Genomic DNA, 25,007 nt, shown 5'->3' with positions numbered 1-25,007 from the left:
TCGTGAGTTTTCTCTGCAATAAATTTGCATTCACATTCAACTTAGCATATCAAACACATCATGCTCTTCTTAATGAATTTATTTTTAATCAATACATTTGGTTTTACTAATTCTCTTCCATAATCTCGATTTAAGCATGTTACTAGTTCTTTATCTTAATTATTTTGTCCTCTAATTGATATCAATCATTTAATTATCTTAAACTAATATGATTTAGTCCTTTTCTTGCTTAACCATCATACTATAAGCCTTGAATTAATTAGGACTAAGATAACATGACTAAGAATGGATAGAAATCCTACATGAAACTAAATAAGTTGATTAATAAACACATAACTAACCGTGATTAACCCATGAAAAAAAACTAACCATGATTAACAAACCAACCAGATCTGAACCAACTCCAAATTTATTAGAAATCTGTACAGTTTTAGAAAATTAAATAGAAATACGACATAAGTCATGAAATCACCATTTTAGGTTTGATTGGGTTGTTTCAGAATGCTTTGAGTGCGGGGAAATTCCATGGCTTTAAGGTTGGGCCTCGTGGTAGCTTGGTGGTTTCTTTATTGCAGTTTGCTGATGATTCAGTTTTTCTTGGTGAGGCGTCAATCCAGAATTTAGTGGTTATAAAGTGTATTCTTCGCTGCTTTGAATTGATTTCTGGTTTGAAAGTTAATTTTCATAAGAGCAAGTTGGCTGCTATTGCTGTTGATTCTGGGGTCTCCCATTAGTTCGCCTCTTTCCTAAACTGTAAGGTGATGTCAATTCCATTCGTTTACCTGGGGATTCCGGTAGGGGCGCGGGCGGGTTGTCTGAAGACTTGGGAGCCAGTTATCAAGAAGGTCAGAGCTAGACTTGCTTCATGGAAACACAAGATGGTTTCTTTTGGGGGTCGCTTGTGTCTGGTTCAGAGTGTTTTGTCGGCTTTGCCTCTCTTTTTTTTGTCTTATTTCAGGATTCTGATGTGTGTCCAGAAGGTCTGCAATAGGATTATGCGGGATTTCCTGTGGGGCGCTAATGATGGAGGGAGGAAAATAGCATGGGTAAATTGGTCTGATGTCTGCCAACCAAAGGAGGTAGGTGGGTTGGGTATCAAGTGTTTAGACATCTTTAATCGTGCTTAATTGGGGAAATGGGTGTGGAGGTGGAGAACCAATAAGCAGGCATTTTGGTGTCGTGTGATTCAAGCTAAGTATGAGGATGAGTTTTATGTGAAGGAGTCGTTGTGGTGGAGGGATGTGCAGCAAGCTTGTTTATTTGGTGATGTGAATTGGTTTGATGAGGCGACAGTTAAAACTCTTCGGGCTGGTGATGCTACTCAGTTCTGGTTAGACAATTGGACGGGGAGGGGTGTGCTCCGGGAACAGTACTTTCGGCTTTATAACCTGTCCAGTATGAAGCGAGCTGTGATTGCAAAGTGTGGTGTCTGGGATCAGAAGTGCTGGCAATGGAGGTTTAATTGGCGTCGGCCACTTGGTGCGCTTGAGCGGGGGTGGCTTGCTTCGATGCTTCATTCTCTTGCTGCATGTGGTCTACAGGAAGGAAAATCAGATTCCTGGACGTGGAGGCCTGGGGAGGAAGGGATTTATACTGTTCAGTCTGCATACTCGTTTATGCAGGAGCCGGCTTTGGGTCCTTCAAATCCTGTGTTCAATCTGATTTGGATGTCTACTGCGCCGTCAAATATTAAGGCCTTCGCGTGGCGCTGTGTGCTTGATAGGCTGCCTTGTTTCCAAAACCTGATGAAGCGTGGAATTATTTTGGACCAGGTAGAAGCACAGTGCAAGTTTTGTCATTTGGAAGAGGAGTCGGGGCCTCATATCTTGTTTTCGTGCCCCCTGTCTCAAGACCTGTGGAAGGAGTGTTATCGCTGGATTAGGGTGGCTACGGTCTTGCCGGCGTCGGCTGAGGCTCATCTTCTTCAGTTTACTTTTGGTGGGAATGAAAAGCAGCGAGCTGGAATGTTCTCAGTGTGGTTAGCCTGTATTTGGACTCTCTGGTTGTTGCGTAATGGAAATGTGTTCAGGGATGAGGTGGTTTCTGTTCCAGCATCTATGGAGCTTGTCCGGTGGCGGTCATGGCAGTGGAACACGACAAACTTGAAGGGGTTCAGCTACTCTATGTTCGAATGGTGCACAAACCCTGTCATGTGCGCCTTTTCGATCTAGTTGGGTTGGAGGATGGCCTTGCGCGCTACTGCCTTCTCGTGTGGGTAGATGCTGAGATGTTATCATGTTGGGTGGTGGCTTGGGCTGATCTTTTCTGGTTTGTTTTTCGTGTTCGTGGTGGGTGTGATTGGTTTTTAAGTTGGGGAATTGGGGCTTTGGTAGTGTTCCATCTTGGTGCTGTTCTGTTTTTTCTGGTTTGATTACAGAGACAGTACCCTTCTCTTTGTTTAGTTTTGTTTGTTTTTTCTTTCTTTTGTAATTGTCTGGTTCTCTTTGTATTGGGATTGAAGTACCCCTTGTACTTCCTTATCAATACACATTTTGCTTATCGAAAAAAAAAACCAATTGATCCAAACATTAACCAAGTTTAATTATAAATTAAGTTCTTCTACTTCAGATCAGATCATTACTAACATAGCACCAATTAAATGAATACAGCAAGAATTATGTACGTCCATAGCTACCCAGACATGTCCAAGGCAATTTTAATGGAGGTAAAGAAGGTGAAATTCGAATTATTGCTCTCTACTACTTCTAGTTCATTTCCAGACCTGTAAAAATTCATTTTAGGATACTAGATGATTACAGAATAAATTATAACAGTCCTAGGCGGTCCAGGGAGTCCAGTTCGATAAAAAATGAACATGTGTGGTGCCATTTAAGTTTAATCTTGAAAATCATGTGCCCACTAGTTAAAACTATGTTTTTCATGTTCTGAATCATTAAAATAAGGTTAAAAATGAGTTTGGAAAGCAAAACAGAACCTGAAACTCGCGTCTGGAAAATTCTGGAAAATTCCGGCGAGAAGACGAACCGGCGGCGGCGATCGTCGCCGGAGATGAACCGGGTACAGAAACGGCTTCGTATCGTCGAGAAAAATATATTGGTGGTTGAAGTGTCGCGTTTGGATGTCGGACAAGAGAGAAAAACGTGATTAAAGCCTCGGATTTTCCGGTGAGGTCGCCGGAAAATTCATCAGACGGATGAACACGACGAAATCTTGCCCAGATTCGGTGTTTTCGTGCCTAGAACTTCTCCAAAATTTCCAGATCCACTCATTTCATACCCAGAAGAATAATTGGAAGGTTTTTGAGAATAATTGAGGTTGTTTTCGTGAAGAACAAAGAAGATAAATGAAAGGCTAAGTTAGGGACTTTAAGAGAGACATGGGAGTTTCTCTTACTTGTTCTGAAGCTCAGGTCAGGTCAGGGGCGTGACTTGATCATCAGAGGTGCTGAAGGTTCCAATTTCTAGGCCAGAAGGTGAAAGGATTGGATGACAAGTGCCTATGAAGGTTCATGCACAAAGACAAGTGTGCTTGAACTTGTCCCTTCATCATGAAGCCAAGTGTTATGCTTCATGCACTAAACCCCAATTAATACCTCTGATTGCAGCTTAATTAATCAAGTCTATGAATTAGTCAAGGTGTGTGTGAATGGGGTTTGGGTTTTCATCACTTTGTCAAACTATATTATTTTATTACCCTCTATAATTCTAAAAAGTGTAACGAGTACCCGTACGTCAGTTTGACGTTAGAAAACTAACGGAAGGGTTGATGTGGATTTTTTTTTCTCCTAATTGCAACGTTTATTATAATAATTAAAAAGAATAAAAAGGAAAAAAGAGTCAACGTTCCATAAAAAATTAGCATCTTCTTCTTGTTTAAAAAAAATCAGCGTTCCATAAAAAAAAAATCAACGTCTTCTTAAATGAAAAAAATCAGGGTCTTCTTAAAAAATCAGCACATAGTCATATAAAAAATACATCCCCCAAATTAAAAAAAAAAAATCCCAAATTCTTAAATCCCTAAATTAGAAAATACATCCAGATTCATCTTCTTCTTTTGAACACATCCAGTTCCAGCTTCTTCTTCCTTTGGGTCATGTCCCTTGAATGAAGTTGGTGCCACATCATGAAAATTTCTTCATCATCCCTTCCATAACGAAACCCCTCATCTTCGTCTTCTTTCTCTTCACTTGAGGATAAGGATGCGGTGGAAGAAACACTTCATATCAGAGGAGAATGGTTGGAGTAGTAGAGTTTTGGTTGAAACACTTCATATCTGTGCGAAGAAGTAAACAGATCTGGGTGAGATCGAGAACGGGAAAACGGGAAGAGATCAAGAGAACTGGAAGAGATTGAGACCACAAGGATGGGTTTCAGTCATTGCCTTTGTTCAGGGATGGGTTTCAGGCATGACCTTTGTTTAGGGATGGGTTTCATCTTCTTTCTCATCTTCTGTCTTAGGAAGAAGAAGAGAGGGTGCTGCAAGAACTAAACCATGTTTATCATCATTCAGTTTCTTCTTCCCCTTCTTCTCTCGTCTGGGGAAGAGTTATGGATGATGACAATTAAGAGTATGAAGATGAAAGATTAGGGTTAAAAAATTGATTAATGGTTTTTTTAAAAGATTTAATTAAAAAAATTACTTATTTCATGTTGGGTTAGTTATTTTACAGATATTTATGTTCCCCTATTTTTTCTTTATTTCTTTTCTTTTTGAGTTACTATAATACACGTGGCAATTAGGAGAATAAATAAAAAAATCCATGTCAGCCCCTCCGTTAGTTTTCTAACGGCAAACTGACGGAAGGGTACTCGTTACACTTTTCTTAATCATCGAGGATACAAACATAGACAAAAATAGATGAGGGGTGTCTTTTACACAAACGTGAAACATCATGGGCAACAAATGCATTTAAGCCTATTTTATTGGAATTTTCTTTAATTTTATTCCTAACAAATTCATAATAAAGCTTCTTAATATTCAAATCTTGATCATGGAAATAATTACTTACCTCATAACATGTATTATCTTCCTATTTTAAATTTTAAACACATAAAAAACAACATAATAGTAATAACACTAATAAGAGCTTATTAAATTAGTGGAGGAAAAATGAGATGTTACACACCTCTTATTAAATATAGGAAGACTGGTATAAACAGGAAGAGACCTAAATATGAATATCAGGTGATTTTAATTGTTACAGCTTCAATTACTTTTGCCAATTTCTATTTTCCTTACAAGTTTGTAATTGAAAGGATGATTGGGATGATGAGAGCGAGCGTCACACCCTCACTATGCCACTCGAAAGTGAGGATGATGGTAATATGATAGGGACAGTGCTGAAACTCGTGATGATTCACCTCTTATTAATTATATTGATTATAGGAGCACTTCCCTGCATGACAAGAACATCATATAACTACAATGACTACAATTTTCACAAGTATGGGCATTATTCTTATGAATGCTATGCAGAGAAAGGAAAGCAGAAGAAATCCTATGATAAAGAGGCTCATAATCTGATTCAGAACCTTTGAACCTCATGGTGACAAACTTTGCAGAGAACATTAACTTTGAGTCATGGTATCTGGACTCAGGTTGTTCTAGAGTTTTAATCCATGTTGTATCAAGTCGAAATGTTGTCAAGTCAACGTTGACTTGAGGATATCCTCCATAGACAGCTTGAATGATCTCATGGTAGTTGAGAAAATCATGAGATCATTACCTCATAAATTTGATTTCATTGTAGTAGCAATAGAAGAGTCTAAGGACATTAGTAGTATGGAGATTGAGGATTTGCAGAGCTCATTAGAAGCTCATGAAATGCACAAGGGTCTGAGCAAGCCCTAAAAGCAAATCACTATAGAGATGATGACAAGAAAGAGAGTAAGAAGTGGAAAAACAAGAAAGGGAACAACAGAGATGGTTAGAATCAAAATTCAGAGATGGCAAGGGAAAAATAAGTACAAGAACCAGGACAAGAACAACATAGAACTACAATTTTCACAAGTATGGGCATTATTCCTATGAATGCTATGCAAAGAAAGGCAAGCAGAAGAAATCCTATGATAAGGAGGCTCATAATCTGATTCAGAACCTTTGAACCTCATGGTGACAAACTTTGCAGAGAGCATTAACTTTGAGTCATGGTATCTGGACTCAGGCTGTTCTAGAGTTTTAATGCTTGTTGTATCAAGTCGAAATGTTGTCAAGTCCACCTTGACTTAAGGATTGTTCTCAAGTCACCAGAGACTAAGAGACAACTTCAGGTATTCAGACTTGTATATAAATTGTATATAAATAGTAGGTTCTTTTATGAATAAAATCATAATTTCCCCTACTATTGTCAATCTATTTTGTTTTTTGTGTAACTCTGTTGTATTGTAATGTCAATAGTTTCTTGTTGGATTTTATGAATTGTTTTTCTGATAAATAATATGTTAACATGTGAAGAAAATGATTATACATGGAGTCAAAAAGTTGGAAAACTCTACAAGTGCTAGCGGTTGGACAACTACCTTAAATTAAACCTCATTTAATTGGATTGAACTTTTCACTTATAGGCTCACATTTTATACTAATCTATAGATGCAATTCGAGAAGTGTTGGGACCTGAGTCAGGTGTTTGGGGTTTTGGAATTGGGACATCCCCTTCTAGAAAGTTTGGAGGAGAGGCTTGTTTAAAGGTATTGGAACAATATGTTTCTCATTGTGATTGTGTCCTAATTTTCAATGTGAGATTTGTATGCTTCAAGTTGTTCTCTCATTTTTTTTATTTTATATGTTTAACCACAATTCTTGTGTGTGAAGTTGAAGAAGAAACTTCTTATTCTTGATATAAATGGGGTCCTTGCATGCGTAGTATTTGACAATGAATCTAAGCATAGAAAACTTGACAAGCCAAAACATTTCAAAAGGAGAAGTCTCAAAATAAGAAGTCTCAAAATGTGGACAAAAAAAAACATTTAGTGTTCAAGAGAAAGTATTATCTTGAGTTTTTGAAGTTCTGTTTTGAAAACTTTGTAGTAGCTATTTGGTCTTCAAAAAAAAAGGTGCTTCATTCATCTATAATTTCCATTTTATTAAATTATAGTGTTCAGTTTGTCCCATTTTTCTGTCAGAGGACATTTATGTGCATTGTAGAAACTTATATCCATAATTTATGTTTTGTAGAGCCAATGTTAAGAAGTTGGTTGATATCTTATTTGGAGATATGAAAGAGAAGTCACTTTTCATTTGGGTGAGAACTCTTATATTTCACTCTTATATTTCAGTATTCCTAGCTTACACACTCTTCCATTGGGTATCTCTCTCAGCCGCCCTCTTAATGGGTTTTTCCTCTTGGTTCCACGTCTTAGTGTTTCAAGAATATAAAATTCAATTTATGTGCACTAGTCTAGATTTATAGGAATAAGAGAGAAGAGATGGAAGAGTTGAGAGAAACTTAGAAAGGGGATTAGGAAAGAGAGGGAAATTCGGTTACAATCAACAACATTTGACGTATTTTAATCCCTTGGATGAACTCAAGTCACAGTGGACTTGAGCTCTATGTTGGATTTAGTCTTGTTGCACATTCTAATGAATTTTTTTTTGGATAACACATTCTAAGAATTACTTTTGCAGGATGGTTCACACTGTACAACAACAACATTTGATCTACCTACTAAACACAATAAAAAATTGTGTTTTAGGATTTGAATATAGTTTGGGATGAGTATGAAAATTTTGATGCTGAAAACACTTTGCTAGTTGACGATTCTCCATATAAGGCATTGCTTAATCCTGTAAGTCAATTAACATATTAGAATGAGATGTTACTACTGTATTTATTTCTAGGCTAACTCAATTTCTAAATGTTTTTTGTAATCATTTTAGCCACACACAACATTCTTCCCTCATACATATAAGTCTTGGAAGAGAGATGACAATTCATTAGGCAAGCTACATACCCTTACATCTTGTTCAAAATTTCCTTAATGCTCTATATCACTATATTGAAAACTACAACTGTTGTTAATATTTAATTCAATGTAGAGGAGGGTGGACATTTAAGGATGTTTTTTGGATGACTTGGTGAATGTTGTAGATGTAAGGGAGTATGTTGAAAATATCTCATTTGGTCAACCAAATATCAATTAGCAAGATATTTTATCGTTTGTGTTACTCTGTTGTATTGTAATGTCAATAGTTTCTTGTTGGATTTTATAAATTGTTTTTCTGATAAATAATATGTTAAGAGGTGAAGAAAATGATTATACATGAGTCACATTGTTTTTCTTATTCGAGTACTTTTCACTTCTAGGCTCACATTTTATGCTAATCTATAGATGCAGTTCGAGAAGTGTTGCGACCTGATTCAGGTGTTTGAGATTTTAGAATTGGGACATCCCCTTCTAGAAAGTTTGGAGGAGAGGCTTGTTTAAATGTATTGGAACAATATGTTTCTCATTGTGAAAATTTTGATGCTGAAAACACTTTGCTGGTTGACGATTCTCCATATAAGGCATTGCTTAATCCTGTAAGTCAATTAACATATTAGAATGAGATGTTACTATTGTATTTATTTCTAAGCTAACTCAATTTCTGAATGTTTTTTCTAATCATTTTAGCCACACACAACATTCTTCCATCATATATATAAGTCTTGGAAGAGAGATGACAATTCATTAGGCAAGCTACATACCGTTACGTCTTGGTCAAAATTTCCTTAATGCCGAATATCACTGTATTGAAAACTACAACTGTTGTTATTATTTAATTCAATGCAGGTGAGGGTGGACAGTTAAGGATGTTTTTGGATGAATTTGTGAATGTTGTGGATGTAAGGGAGTATGTTAAAAATATCTCATTTGCTAAACCAAATATCAATTAGCAAGATATTTTGTTGTTTGTGTTACTCTGTTGTATTGTAATGTCAATAGTTTCTTGTTAAATTTTATGAATTTTTTTCTGATAAATAATATGTTAACAGGTTAAGAAAATGATTATACATGAGTCACATTGTTTTTCTTGTTCCAGTACTTTTCACTTCTAGGCTCACATTTATGCTAATCTATAGATGCAATTCGAGAAGAGTTGCGACCTGATTCGGGTGTTTAGGATTTTGGAATTGGGACATCCCTTCTAGAAAGTTTGGAGGAGAGTCTTGTTTAAAGGTATTGGAACAATATGTTTCTCATTGTGAAAATTTTGATGCTGAAAACACTTTGCTGGTTGACGATTCTCCATATAAGGCATTGCTTAATCTTGTAAGTCAATTAACATATTAGAATGAGATGTTACTATTGTATTTATTTCTAGGCTAACTCAATTTCTGAATGTTTTTTCTAATCATTTTAGGAAGAGATATGACAATTCATTCGGCAAGCTACATACCCTTACATCTTGTTCAAAATTTCCTTAATGCTCTATATCACTATATTGAAAACTACAACTGTTGTTAATATTTAATTCAACGCAGGTGAGGGTGGACAATTAAGGATGTTTGGGGATGAATTGGTGAATGTTGTGGATGTAAGGGAGTATGTTAAAAATATCTCATGTGGCCTACCAAATATCAAATGGCAAGATATTTTGTTGTTTATGTTACTCTGTTGTATTGTAATGTCAATAGTTTCTTGTTAGATTTTATGAATTGTTTTTCTGATAAATAATATGTTAACAGGTGAAGAAAATGATTATATATGGAGTCAAAAAGTAACCTCATTTAATTGTATTGAACTTTTCACTTATAGGCTCACATTTTATGCTAATCTATAGATGCAATTCAAGAGGTGTTGGGACCTGAGTCGGGTGTTTGGGATTTTGGAATTGGGACATCCCCTTCTAAAAAGTTTGGAGGAGAGGCTTGTTTAAAGGTATTGGAACAATATGTTTCTCATTGTGATTGTGTCCTAATTTTCAATGTGAGATTTGTTTGCTTCAAGTTGTTCTCTCATTTATTTTATTTTCTATGTTTAACCACAATTCTTGTATGTGTAGTTGAAGAAGAAACTTCTTATTCTTGATATAAATGGGGTCCTTGCAGACATAGTATTTGATTATGAATCTAAGCATAGAAAAATTCGACCCGACGAAACATTTCAAAATGAGAAGTCTCAAAATGTGGACAAAAAAAAACATTTAGTGTTTAAGAGAAAGTATTATCTTGAGTTTTTGAAGTTCTGTTTTGAAAACTTTGTAGTAGCTATTTGGTCTTCAAAAAAAAGGTAATTCATTCATCTATAATTTCCATTTTATTAAGTTATAGTGTTCAGTTTGTCTAATTTTTCTATCAGGGGACATTTATGTGCATTGTAGAAACTTATATCCATAATTTCTGTTTTGTAGAGCCAATGTTAAGAATTTGGTTGATATTTTATTTGGTGATATGAAAGAAAAGTTACTTTTCATTTGGGAGAGAACTCATATATTTCACTCTTATATTTTAGTATTCCTAGCTTACACACTCTTCCATTGGGTCTCTCTCTCAGCCGCCCTCTTAATGGGTTTTTCCTCTTGGTTCCATGTCTTAGTGTTTCTAGAATTTAGAATTCAATTTATGTGCTCTAGTCTAGATTTATAGGAATAAGAGGGAAGAGAGGGAAGAGTTGAGAGAAACTGAGAAAGGGGATTAGGAATGAGAGGGAAATTCGGTTACAATCAACAACATTTGGTTTGTTTATATCCCTTGGATGAACTCAAGTCACAGTGGACTTGAGCTCTATGTTGGATTTAGTCTTGTTGCACATTCTAAGGAATTTTATTTTTTGATAACACATTCTAAGATTTAATTTTGCAGGATGGTTTCCACTGTAAAACAACAACATTTGATCTACCTAATCAACACAATAAAAAAATTGTGTTTAAGGATTTGAATAAAGTTTGGGATGAGTATGAAAATTTTGATGCTGAAAACACTTTGCTGGTTGACGATTCTCCATATACGGCATTGCTTAATCCTGTAAGTCAATTAACATATTAGAATGAGATGTTACTATTGTATTTATTTCTAGGCTAACTCAATTTCTAAATGTTTTTTGTAATCATTTTAGCCACACACAACATTCTTCCCTCATACATATAAGTCTTGGAAGAGAGATGACAATTCATTAGGCAAGCTACATACCCTTACATCTTGTTCAAAATTTCCTTAATGCTCTATATCACTATATTGAAAACTACAACTGTTGTTAATATTTAATTCAATGTAGAGGAGGGTGGACAGTTAAGGATGTTTTAGGATGAATTTGTGAATGTGGTCGATGTAAGGGAGTATGTTAAAAATATCTCATTTGGCAAACCAAATATCAATTAGCAAGATATTTTGTTGTTTGTGTTACTCTGTTGTATTGTAATGTCAATAGTTTGTTGTTGGATTTTATGAATTGTTTTTCTGATAAATAATATGTTAACAGGTTAAGAAAATGATTATACATGAGTCACATTGTTTTTCTTATTCGAGTACTTTTCACTTCTAGGCTCACATTTTATGCTAATCTATAGATGCAGTTCGAGAAGTGTTGCGACCTGATTCGGGTGTTTGAGATTTTAGAATTGGGACATCCCCTTCTAGAAAGTTTGGAGGAGAGGCTTGTTTAAATGTATTGGAACAATATGTTTCTCATTGTGAAAATTTTGATGCTGAAAACACTTTGCTGGTTGACGATTCTCCATATAAGGCATTGCTTAATCCTGTAAGTCAATTAACATATTAGAATGAGATGTTACTATTGTATTTATTTCTAAGCTAACTCAATTTCTGAATGTTTTTTCTAATCATTTTAGCCACACACAACATTCTTCCATCATATATATAAGTCTTGGAAGAGAGATGACAATTCATTAGGCAAGCTACATACCGTTACGTCTTGGTCAAAATTTCCTTAATGCCGAATATCACTATATTGAAAACTACAACTGTTGTTATTATTTAATTCAATGCAGGTGAGGGTGGACAGTTAAGGATGTTTTTGGATGAATTGGTGAATGTTGTGGATGTAAGGGAGTATGTTAAAAATATCTCATGTGGCCAACCAAATATCAAATAGCAAGATATTTTGTTGTTTGTGTTACTCTGTTGTATTGTAATGTCAATAGTTTTTTGTTAGATTTTTTGAATTGTTTTTCTGATAAATAATATGTTAACAGGTGAAGAAAATGATTATACATGGAGTCAAAAAGTAACCTCATTTAATTGGATTGAACTTTTCACTTATAGGCTCACATTTTATGCTAATCTATAGATGTAATTCAAGAAGTGTTGGGACCTGAGTCGGGTGTTTGGGATTTTGAAATTGGGACAACCCCTTCTAAAAAGTTTGGAGGAGAGGCTTGTTTAAAGGTATTGGAACAATATGTTTCTCATTGTGATTGTGTCCTAATTTTCAATGTGAGATTTGTTTGCTTCAAGTTGTTCTCACATTTATTTTATTTTCTATGTTTAACCACAATTCTTGTATGTGAGTTGAAGAAGAAACTTCTTATTCTTGATATAAATTGGGTCCTTGCAAACATAGTATTTGATTATGAATCTAAGCATAGAAAATTCGACCAGACGAAACATTTCAAAATGAAAAGTCTCAAACTAAGAAGTCTATAAATGTGGACAAAAAAAGACATTTAGTGTTCAAGAGAAAGTATTTTCTTGAGTTTTTGAAGTTCTGTTTTGAAAACTTTGTAGTTGTTATTTGGTCTTCAAAAATAAGGTACTACATTCATCTATAATTTCCAATTTATTAAATTATAGTGTTCGGTTTGTCCCATTTTCGGTCAGAGGACATTTATGTGCATTGTAGAAACTTATATCCATAATTTCTGTTTTGTAGAGGCAATGTTAAGAAGTTGGTTGATATTTTATTTGGAGATATGAAAGAGAAGTTACTTTTCGTTTGGGTGAGAACTCTTATATTTCACTCTTATATTTTAGTATTCCTAGCTTACACACTCTTCCATTGGGTCTCTCTCTCAGCCGCCCTCTTAATGAGTTTTTCCTCTTGGTTCCACGTCTTAGTGTTTCAAGAATTTAGAATTCAATTTATAGGCTCTAGTCTAGATTTATAGGGATAAGAGAGAAGAGAGGGAAGAGTTGAGAGAAACTGAGAATGGAGATTAGGAATGAGAGAGAAATTCGGTTACAATCAACAACATTTGGCTTATTTATATCCCTTGGATGAACTCAAGTCACAGTGGACTTGAGCTCAATGTTGGATTTAGTCTTGTTGCACATTGTACGGAATTTTTTGTTGATAACACATTCTAAGAATTACTTTTGCAGGATGGTTGCCACTGTACAACAACAACATTTGATCTACCTACTCAATTCAATAAAAAAATTGTGTTTATGGATTTGAATAAAGTTTGGGATGAGTATGAAAATTTTGATGTTGAAAACACTTTGGTGGTTGACGATTCTCCATATAAGGTATTCCTTAATCCTATAAGTCAATTTCTGAATGTTTTTTGTAATCATTTTAGCCACACACAACATTCTTTCCTCATACAGTCTTGGAAGAGAGATGACAATTCATTAGGCAAGCTACATACCCTTACATCTTGTTCAAAATTTCCTTAAGGCTCTATATCAATATATTGAAAGCTACAATTGTTGTTGTTATTTAATTCAATGCAGGGGAGGGTGGACAGTTAAGGATGTTTTGGATGCATTGGTGAATGTTGTGGATTTAAGGGAGTATGTTAAAAGTATCTCATTTGGCCAACCAAATATCAATTAGCAAGATATTTTGTTGTTTGTGTTACTCTGTTGTATTGTAATGTCAATAGTTTCTTGTTGGATTTTATGAATTGTTTTTCTGATAGATAATATGTTAACAGGTGAAGAAAATGATTATACATGGAGTCAAAATGTTGGAAAATTCAACATGTGCTAGCGGTTGGATAACTACCTTAAATTAAACCTCATTTTATTGGATTGAACTGTTCACTTATAGACTCACATTTTATGCTAATCTATAGATGCAATTCAAGAAGTGTTGGGACCTGAGTCGGGTGTTTGGGATTTTGGAATTGAGACATCCCCTTCTAAAAAGTTTGGAGGAGAGGCTTGTTTAAAGGTATTTGAACAATATGTTTCTCATTGTGATTGTGTCCTAATTTTCAATGTGAGATTTGTTTGCTTCAAGTTGTTCTCTTATTTTTTATTTTATATGTTTAACCACAATTCTTGTATGTGCAGTTGAAGAACAAACTTCTTATTCTTGATATATATGGGGTCCTTGCAGACGTAGTATTTGACTAGGAATCTAAGCATAGAAAAATTCGACCAGACGAAACATTTCAAAATGAGAAGTCTCAAAATAAGAAGTCTCTAAATGTGGACAAAAAAAGACATTTAGTGTTCAAGAGAAAGTATTATATTGAGTTTTTGAAGTTCTGTTTTGAAAACTTTGTAGTTGTTATTTGGTCTTCAAAAAAAAGGTACTACATTCATCTATAATTTCCATTTTATTAAATTATAGTGTTCAGTTTGTCCCATTTTCTGTCAGAGGACATTTATGTGCATTGTAGAAACTTATATCCATAATTTCTGTTTTGTAGAGGCAATGTTAAGAAGTTGGTTGATATTTTATTTGGAGATATGAAAGAGAAGTTACTTTTCGTTTGGGTGAGAACTCTTTTATTTCACTCTTTTATTTTTGTATTCCTAGCTTACACACTCTTCCATTGGGTCTCTCTCTCAGCCTCCCTCTTAATGAGTTTTTTCTCTTGGTTCCACGTCTTAGTGTTTCAAGAATTTAGAACTCAATTTATGTACTCTAGTCTAGATTTATAGGGATAAGAGAGAAGAGAGGGAAAAGTTGAGAGAAACTGAGAATGAGGATTAGGAATGAGAGAGAAATTCGGTTACAATCAACAACATTTGGCTTATTTATATCCCTTGGATGAACTCAAGTCACAGTGGACTTGAGCTCAATGTTGGATTTAGTCTTGTTGCACATTGTACAGAATTTTTTGTTGATAACACATTCTAAGAATTACTTTTGCAGGATGGTTGCCACTGTACAACAACAACATTTGATCTCCCTACTCAATACAATAAAAAAATTGTGTTTAAGGATTTGAATAAAGTTTGGGATGAGTATGAAAATTTTGATGCTGAAAACACTTTGGTGGTTGACGATTCTCCATATAAGGTATTCCTTAATCCTGTAAGTCAATTTCTGAATGTTTTTTTGTAATCATTTTAGCCACACACAACATTCTTTCCTCATACAGTCTTGGAAGAGAGAAGACAATTCATTAGGCAAGCTACATAGTCTTACATCTTGTTCAAAATTTCCTTAATGCTCTATATCAATATATTGAAAGCTACAATTGTTGTTATTATTTAATTCAATGCAGGGGAGGATGGACAGTTAAGGATGTTTTTGGATGCATTGGTGAATGTTGTGGATTTAAGGGAGTATGTTAAAAATATCTCATTTGACTAACCAAATATCAATTAGCAAGATATTTTGTTGTTTGTGTTACTCTGTTGTATTGTAATGTCAATAGTTTCTTGTTGGATTTTATGAATTGTTTTTCTGATAGATAATATGTTAACAGGTGAAGAAAATGATTATTCATGGAGTCAAAATGTTGGAAAATTCAACATGTGCTAGCGGTTGGATAACTACCTTAAATTAAACCTCATTTTATTGGATTGAACTTTTCACTTATAGACTCACATTTTATGCTAATCTATAGATGCAATTCGAGAAGTGTTGGGAACTGAGTCGGGTGTTTGGGGTTTTGGAATTGGGACATCCCATTCTAGAAAGTTCGGAGAAGAGGCTTGTTTAAAGGTATTGGAACAATATGTTTCTCATTGTGATTGTGTGCTAATTTTCAATGTGAGATTTGTTTGCTTCAAGTTGTTCTCTCATTTTTTTATTTTATATGTTTAACCACAATTCTTGTATGTGCAGTTGAAGAACAAACTTCTTATTCTTGATATAAATGGGGTCCTTGCAGACGTAGTATTTGACTAGGAATCTAAGCATAGAAAAATTCGACCAGACGAAACATTTCAAAATGAGAAGTCTCAAAATAAGAAGTCTCTAAATGTGGACAAAAAAAGACATTTAGTGTTCAAGAGAAAGTATTATATTGAGTTTTTGAAGTTCTGTTTTGAAAACTTTGTAGTTGTTATTTGGTCTTCAAAAATAAGGTACTACATTCATCTATAATTTCCATTTTATTAAATTATAGTGTTCAGTTTGTCCCATTTTCTGTCAGAAGACATTTATGTGCATTGTAGAAACTTATATCCATAATTTCTGTTTTGTACAGGCAATGTTAAGAAGTTGGTTGATATTTTATTTGGAGATATGAAAGAGAAGTTACTTTTCGTTTGGGTGAGAACTCTTATATTTCACTCTTATATTTTAGTATTCCTAGCTTACACACTCTTCCATTGGGTCTCTTTCTCAGCCGCCCTCTTAAGGAGTTTTTCCTCTTGGTTCCACGTCTTATTGTTTCAAGAATTTAGAACTCAATTTATGTGCTCTAGTCTAGATTTATAGGGATAAGAGAGAAGAGAGGGAAGAGTTGAGAGAAACTGAGAATGAGGATTATGAATGAGAGAGAAATTTGGTTACAATCAACAACATTTGGCTTCCTCCATGAAATTATCCTTTGAAATTTTGTGGAAGAACATAGCAAGGCATGACTACTTTCCCGAGCAAGAAGATTGGCAACATGCTAGATATGTGCTTTCATAAACTCAACAAAGTTTTTCTTATTCTCAGCTTCGCCACTATCGGTGGAAGATGTTGTGGTAGAAAAATTGGTCCTCAAATCAGACTTGAACCCCTCGCTGAAACGCTAGAAAATTTCCCTTTCGAGCCACTATCCTCCACCACCCCTTTATCTTGAATCAACCTCTCGTGAGCCCCATCTCTTAAATCTTCATATTGTTGTGAGTGAGGAGGAGAAGGGGGAAGAGTGTTTGATGAGGTGGTTTTCCTTCGCCGCTACCTACTGTCACAGGTCACCACCGCCAAGATCTTGGTGGAGAGAGGATGGCGACCCAACTGGTTGGTGGAGGGGGTGGTTGAAGAGGAATATAGGAGGATGTCTCTAAAAAAATAAGTAGCTTTTAAGATAAAAGTAACTCAAATTAACTTTTAATTTTAGAGGTTTTCTTAATTTTTTCTTCATAAAAAATAAGTAACGTTTATTTTAAGAGCTTCTTTGGAAAATTTATTTGGCCAAACTCTTACTTTTAATAAGCTTTTAAGCTAAAAAAAGTTGGGTTAAACACTAATCTTAGGTGGATTCTGGGATGAAAGAGATTATTAGGTCTTTCACCCATGAAAGAGCTAAATTACCTGCTACAACAGGTGGTACTAACCTGTCGAAAAACAAAATTAAAAATTAAAAAAATACTCTTACAGAAATGCCCTCATCTCTCCACGGTCTCCTCTCATGCTCTTCTCCATCAATCTCATGTATCTGATTTTAATTTTCAATTGTACGCAAAATACTACTTTCATTTGTTGCCAGTTTTTATTACCCTTTTAATTTGTGTTGATGATTTTGGTTTTGCCAATTTCGGATTCATTTAGTTTAGTTTTTCATTTAGTTTAGTTTTTCATTTTGTGATCTATTTGTATGTTTGAATTCTTTCCCCCAAATTTTCGGGTTTAATTGTTATCGTCTCAAACAGGTGGTTATGGTTTTGATGAATTAGGGTCTATAATTGATTCTCTGTTGCCCCATATTGCTGTTTTTTCTTTTCTGTTTTTGTGTTTTGATGGAAACAATCTTTGTGAAAACTGTTAAAACTCTAGTAATGTAAAAGGCTCATCTTTGCAGGCAAATAATTAGAGGATGGAAGGATGATAGAGTAAACATGAAATTGATAAGTATGATAACGAAACAACAAATTTTATTTTGAGGTGGTGGTGACGTTGTGACAGTGGATGGATGTATAAGTGTTGGGTTGATTTGGGTAAATTGGTGAAGAAAAGGATAAATTGGTCAAAACGAAAATAACATTAATGACATAATTAATGTTTTAAATTAATTTAAGAATAAATTTCTGGACTTTCATAGTAAATAACCCAATCACATTTTCATGCTAGTCACCACCCTAATCTTATTGAGTTTATTCCATTTTTTATTCTTATCATTTTACTAAGATTTCGTTATTTTTTATATTTTAAAAAACACTAAACGCTTAGTTAATATTCATGTTCTATGAAATTGTCTTTGCTGCACCCACTTTAAATATTTTATTAATTTAATAAATATAAATTTATTTATTAATTAAAATGTAATATTATTATTTTTATCTATTAATTTTTTTTTTGACAACACAAATTTTTTATTGAATGAAAAAAACTACTACACGTACATTGATAAATACAACACCTAAAGAGTTAAAGTGACTATACATACCATGCGTTTCGGGAGAAACATTCACCGGCGTCGGTAATCCAATAGGAGGTCCGGGATTGCCGTCAAAGCCACCCTCGTCCGAGTCGGACGAGTCACCTCTTTCACCCAATCTTTCATCTTCATCATGATCATCTGAAGATACAATCTCCTCACCATCCACATTATTAGTGTCATGGTAGTCATAATCATCATCCAAATTCACTGTGTCATCACCCAAATGAACAACCTCCTCAACGCCACGGCTACCACCGGCTTCATGAGCGAATGCCTGCTGCGCACTTATCGGATTGGTTGAGGCCGGTATTGATGAACTTCCAGCTTCAACAATATCAACGTATAACTCTAGCGTTGTCATGAAAGACTGCTGACGCAATCCATCCATCATGACACTCACGTCTTGATTATCAACTAGCTCAAGAGGTGAAAAAAGGATCGGATTTGAGTTAGTCATAAATCTGCAAATGACTCTAGAAATTATTTGGTTTCTTTGGAGCTTCAACCTCTCATGGATTTTACTCTTCAAGCGGTCGAATGTGATGATGCATTTGAGATGCATGGACCTTGCTTGACCTTCAAATATGACACCTTGATTGCCATTGAAAACTCTACCTCTAGAATACACAAGAGCAATGACCTTATCCATCTTTGGTGATTTTTGAGCTATTAAAACGTAGGAAGTTTTGGAGAAAATTTGCAAATGGTGCTGAGAAGAAATCTGATTCAGAGAGCTTGGTTTTATAACTGGGATTCGGAAAAATTATATTTTTAATGCATTCGCAATAAAGCATTTGAAGGCCTGTGGACAAAGCATTCGCGAGCCTGCAAACGAATCCCTTGTCTCCCACATGCACTTCTGAAACTCTAAATTCCATCTTGTCTTATTCGGTTTCGCGAGCCTTCAAACGAATCCCTTGTCTCTCCGTGCAGATTCCATGTCACAACATTGAAAAAGCACCATATTCCATCTTGTCTTATTAGGATTCGCAAGAATCCTTGCGAATGCCTACTGTACAACCTGACAAAGCTTCAATCATGTCATTCAGTTCTGGAAAAGTTGTTTGTCCTATTAGGATTCGCATGGAATCTCTCGAATGCTAAAAGAAAACTACCCCAGACAGCTAATTTTGTTTTTTTTCACCCCCTTTCTCCAATTAATATTTTCTTTCACGCCATTCAGAAAAAAAAGCCTACATGAGAACATCCCAATCACGAAACATGGTAACATTGAAGACCACATTTTTAGGGAAAATACCTCATTAAAACCTTTATAAGAAAAACTCTTTTGGGATAAAAACCTAAATAAGGAAAAATAGTACAATTATCCCATGAGTGTATTTGAAACATACCCCCTATTGTATTACAAAATAACCAGCAAAAGCACCCACCAACGCCACGGTACCAATCACTTTATGTTTTTATGTTCCTCCACAATGCACCATCCATACCATGCTATCTGACATGCCAATAACCAGGAAAAAAATGCCTCAATCACCCAAAAAAAACCATGTCTCCAGCAGATTTCTTATCCTCCATGTTGCAATTACAGTTTATATTATCCTATTAATATAATAAAAAATAAAAAAAAATATTTTTATGACAAACAATTTGAAATAAATTGAAATATTTAAAATAACAAATTTTTTAAACTAATATCATCTAAGTGTGCAGTTCGTTGGAGAAGATTTAATTTGTGAAAAGTTCATAACTTGCTCATGCTCGATGATACTTAGAGAGTTCATAAATTGCTTGGCTAATTAACAAGTTGCATAGTGAAATAATCGTAAAAAAATATTAGTTAAAAGAAATATTAACATTTTGAATTGATTTGAATATAGCATTAATTTTTTGAAATACAATAAGATCCTGAAATATGTAACCAACAATTAAAAAATATGAAATAATTATTTAATTTTTGTATGTCAATCCAATGAAACGAACCAAACCAACTAAACGAATCGATAAAAAGAATGATAAACCCAATGCGTAAGAGACATTTAATTGTACACTAAAAGTAACATAAGAACATGTACGCAGGAAAAAATTAAAATCAAGAATCGAGTTGATCTAATGAGGGAAACAAACGTTTTTTCATAACAAATAAAAGAATTTTTTTTCCTTACAATCAATGAAGCTAACGCTCCCGTCAAAAAAAAAATGAAGCTAACGCTGATCGAGGTCAATATACATAAAAGAAATTTGATCCTCTTAATGAAAAAGCATTACAAAGCTTCAGATAGTTCTCCGACACAAGGGGCATGTTCTTGAATTGTTGAGCCACTTAATGATGCAATGTTGATGATAGACATGAGAGCAAGGCTTTGGCAATTGAATTGCTTTTGACCCAATTGAAAGCTCTCCAAGACACACCGAGCACTCTGAGTACTCTTTGACGGTATTTGCATCAATTATGAACCTTTCAAGATTTTCAAAAGAATCTTCTTGTTGTTCACCAGTTTCAGGCTTCAACCCCAAAATTCGACCATGGATCTCCATTGTAAAGCGACCACACAAGTTGTTCACGGGTTGAAATTCATGAAATCTGGAAAGAGCATTTGCATCCATCAAGAACACAGGTCGAAATTCATGAAACCTGGAAAGAGCATCCGCATCCATAACGAACTAACTGATGATAAAGATTTGCACTGATGTTATTATAGTATGAATTAATGGTATTACTAGTATGAAGGAGCTAGGGCTAAGGGTGTTGTTGTATTTATAGTTGAACTCTCCTCTTCTGAGTTCTATGGGCCCAATAAATCTTTTAGTTGGAAAACTCAATCTACATTAGTAGGAAAACTCAATATTCATTTGGATAATGGCCGGATATACTTTATTTTGAAAAAAAGGTTTATGTTAAAGGATATAAAAAATATCTAGTTCCATAAAGTTATTTTTAAAAGAAAAACCATTTAATTTCTTTCTTATTAGTTACGTATTTGTTTTCCGAATTTGTATTTTAGGAGTTTGATCATTTTTTTATCTTTTACATAGTTAAAATCTAATCAATACCCAGGGCCGGCCCAAGGGTCAAGCGACCCAAGCAAGGGTTTTAGGCCTCAAAAAAATATTTTTTTTTTCAAAGTAAAAAAGGCCTCAAATAAAAAAAATACTATTACTCACCATTACCTGCCACTTTGTTAGTTGTTTTTCCCTAATTTTTCTCAAAAAATCTTAATTGACAATTACTAGAAATTAGCAATCTTCATTGACAATTAATTGATGTTACCTATTCTTTTTCTTCACCTTTTATTCTCTGACTTTCCCTTTTCTCTCAATTAAATCCTAATAACGTTTCTACTCTCCCTGCCACTCTCTCAGTCTCTCCAAGCCTCAAAGGGGAAAAAATAGAGTCTTTAATTTGTCTCTCAAACTCTCATATCCTTTATAAAAGAATCCTCCTCCATAATTTATTTTTTCTTTGATTAGCCATTGAGAATAACTAGAGAAGATCAATAGGAAGACAAAACTTCCTTTATTGTAAATAGTTACGCTCTAGCCTCTTTGCTGTGATAGTTTCAGGGTTATGTTGAGTTTTGATACAGTAAAAATTTCTTTTTTCTACAATATAAAAGGACCGTAAAGTACTAACTAATTGGAATTGGATGCAATACAAATTGATTATGATAATTTAATAAATGATTTTGCATCTCAAAAAGCTCGAAAAATAAAATTTAAATAAAAAATTTAATAAAGAATTTTTTTTAGACAAAAATACATCACTTAGGCCTCACTTTAAAGTTCGCTTTAGGCCTCACTTACGGTTGGGCCGGCCCTGTCAATACTACCTACTTTAACTAGTTATCCAATTGATCAAAAAAATTAGTTATTCAATTAAAAATGTTAAAAGTTGCCATCAAACTCTTTTTCTTATAATAAACCAGAAATTTAAAGAATTTTTATTACCTTATTTATAAGTTTAATTCGTTTAAAAAAGTTTAATTTTAACATTTTTATGGACAAAGCTTTAAATGATTATATTTAACCGTAAGTCCGTAACGAAAAAAAATGATTATATTTAACCAGATATACTAAAATTTTGAAGGAATTTTTTTGAGTTTAATGGATATGCACTGACAGTGTAAAATAGTTTTACACAGACATCCAATTGAATTCCGTCAAATCAGAAAATATCTTATTCTTTTAATTAAAATTAAAGTCAAATGGAATTATCTCTCCTATGTGACATGCTTTGATTGGATGACTGTGTAAAACTATTTAACACTGTCTGTCAGTGCATATCCATTAAACTCATTTTTTTTACAACAAAAAGAAATTTTGAAGGAAAATAAGAGATTCTGTTAAAGGATATAAATCTGTTTTCATTTTTTTTTGGAACAGAATCTGTTCATGATTAATTAAATGGTTTTAAAAGGGTTTCAAATAAAATGAATTTTAAAAGAAAAACTATTTCTTAGTTTCCTTTTTTTTTTTTTTTTTGATGGAAAGTACTTCTTCATTAGATAGAAACAGAGAATACATCAGCTAAAATAGCAGATTCAAGAAAAGGAGGAAAATCAGACCACCAACACTTGTTATGGTAATCTGATGCTCTAGCAGCTAGTTTATGTGCTACTCTATTTCCTTCCCTCTTAGTGTGAACAATACTGAATGAAATAAACTTAACAGCAAGATCTCTACAGTCTTGAATAATAGGCTCTAAACTAGCCACACACTTTCTACCTACGAAACATGAAATAACTTCTGTTGAGTCTAGTTCCACAATCACAACATCCATTTCCATGCGCAGCGCTTCAGCCAGTGCCCATCGTAGTCCCATCGCTTCTGCAAGTAACGGACTCGACCGGTATGGGGAGAAGCTAACTGATGCAAATAAGCACTCGCCTTCATGATCACGAACTACCAGACCATATCCTTGTCCGTTTGCCCCTGTCCACCCTGCATCAACATTCATCTTAAGAAACCCTGGTTCTGGTCTCTTCCACTTAATCGCCTCATGTGCTCCATCATCAACCTGTCCTCCATCGCTCAAGTCTTGTTTCTCTTGCACCGCCATCCAATCATGCAGCACCCCATAAGCCATATCAACTGTAGCCTCTAGACTTGGCCTCATATCCTTAAAGACCACATCATTTCTTTGTTTCCATATTGCCCACAACATCATAACAACTTGCTGTAAAAGAGCTGGCTCACCATTGGAAAGTAAACCTTCCAACCATGAACGTAAGGCAGTGATCGTACCAGACCGAAGTGAGACTTGAGCAGCGAACCACAGCCGCTGCGTCCATTCACAATGCAAGAAGAGATGCTCCAAGCTTTCAGGTACCACTTGTTGGCAGAGGGGACAAAGTGGAGGAGTAAAAACTCCACGTCGAGCTAGGCTTTGTCCACAAGGTAGCGAGTTGGTCATCACTCTGTATATAAACTGTCGTATTTTGTTTGGAACCTTCAAGCTCCATATCTTCTTCCACGGGTAAGCACCTGATGATCCCGCTACTCTCTCCAGCTTCACTTCCTGCAATTGCCTATACATCGAGCTTACCGTATAGTGCCCATCCTCTCGCCATTTCCAAACTACTCTGTCTTTCATTGATGATGTCCAGCTCAAAGGGATGGATAAAATGGCAGTAGCTTCAGCCTGGGAAAAAAGCGTTTGAATCCGTCCTACATGCCATCGTACGCATTTCTTTTTCAAATGTGATTTTTCGAGGTCCAATTATTTTCTCTCTTACAAAAAATCTCATTGAACCTATTTCTTATATTTTAATCATATTTGTGACGTGGGTGCTTATCTTTTATTTCATTTTTTTAGAAAAAATTTAGGGCAAGATGATGGGTACTCAGTCCAGTCCAAGGCAGAATTTTCACTTTTTTATCTATCAATTATAGTGTTTATCACATATTTTTTTTTTCTGTTATCTCTCCCGCTTTGTTTTCTCTCATATAGTGAATGAAAAAAAAAAAAAAATCTTTTAACCCCGTAGCCAAAACTAGGGGTGTACGCGGGACGGGTTAGGACGGGTTTTGGTTAACTCCGACCCGACCCCCTAAATATTGTGCGAGCCATTTCATAGACCCTAACCCGTCCACAAACTCGAAACAACCTGACAATGTCTGAGTCCAATTAAGGCCGGATTAATGTAGGACGAGACCGGGTTTGACCCTGTTCCGGTCTGGAACTATCAAGCAAGGGCTAAACAGTTTGAGAGCGATAGAAAACTGACAAAATGAGAAAATGTGTGAAAAGTTAGATCCCCCACCGCTTGGGTGGTGTCTGATATTTATAGCTTTGTTCTGTCTTCTCTTCAAGCCCACAAGTAATCAACTCACCTAACGTTACACAAAGACTGACAAGTAATTGATACGCCTAAAAATGTGCAAAGAAAATAATGGGCGCACAGGCTCCAAAATAAAATAAAAATTAAAAGACATAAAAGCTAAGTAGTCATTCCTTTGTCATTTCAACTTCTGTTGTTGCTTCTTAATCTTTGTATAGCCCGTGCAAGTTGACTCAAATTGTCCCTTCACATCCTCAAAATCCACGTGCGTGTAGTAGGTTGTACCATTTGTAAAAACGATATTGTTAGCCCAACAATCTCATCATTTCTCTATCAACTATTCTTTGAATTCATAAGGTTTTAACACTTGAACCAAGAAAGTTAATTTCAATTAATTTCTTGGCATTATGCTCGTTTTTGATCGATGAT

At 34.8% G+C, this 25,007-nt stretch overlaps 1 protein-coding gene across 1 annotated transcript; it reads right to left on the bottom strand.

The window, feature by feature from the left end:
* Positions 1 to 20,571: 20,571 nt before the first annotated feature.
* LOC130734420 (uncharacterized) lies at positions 20,572 to 20,955 on the bottom strand. Its single transcript, XM_057586847.1, has one exon. The coding sequence runs from the start codon at positions 20,953 to 20,955 to the stop codon at positions 20,572 to 20,574; it is 384 nt and encodes a 127-aa protein (XP_057442830.1).
* Between the last annotated feature and the right edge of the window lie 4,052 nt (positions 20,956 to 25,007).

This window comes from Lotus japonicus, chromosome 1 (assembly GCF_012489685.1).
Source record: "Lotus japonicus ecotype B-129 chromosome 1, LjGifu_v1.2".
Taxonomy (NCBI): Eukaryota; Viridiplantae; Streptophyta; class Magnoliopsida; order Fabales; family Fabaceae; genus Lotus; species Lotus japonicus.
The sequence above is the reverse complement of the archived record's forward strand: the minus strand, read 5'-3'. Positions and strand labels throughout refer to the sequence as shown.

What these genes read in the sequence shown, in the direction of transcription:
- LOC130734420 (XM_057586847.1), bottom strand. Translation starts at nt 20,955, where the DNA reads ATGGATGCGGATGCTCTTTCCAGGTTTCATGAATTTCGACCTGTGTTC.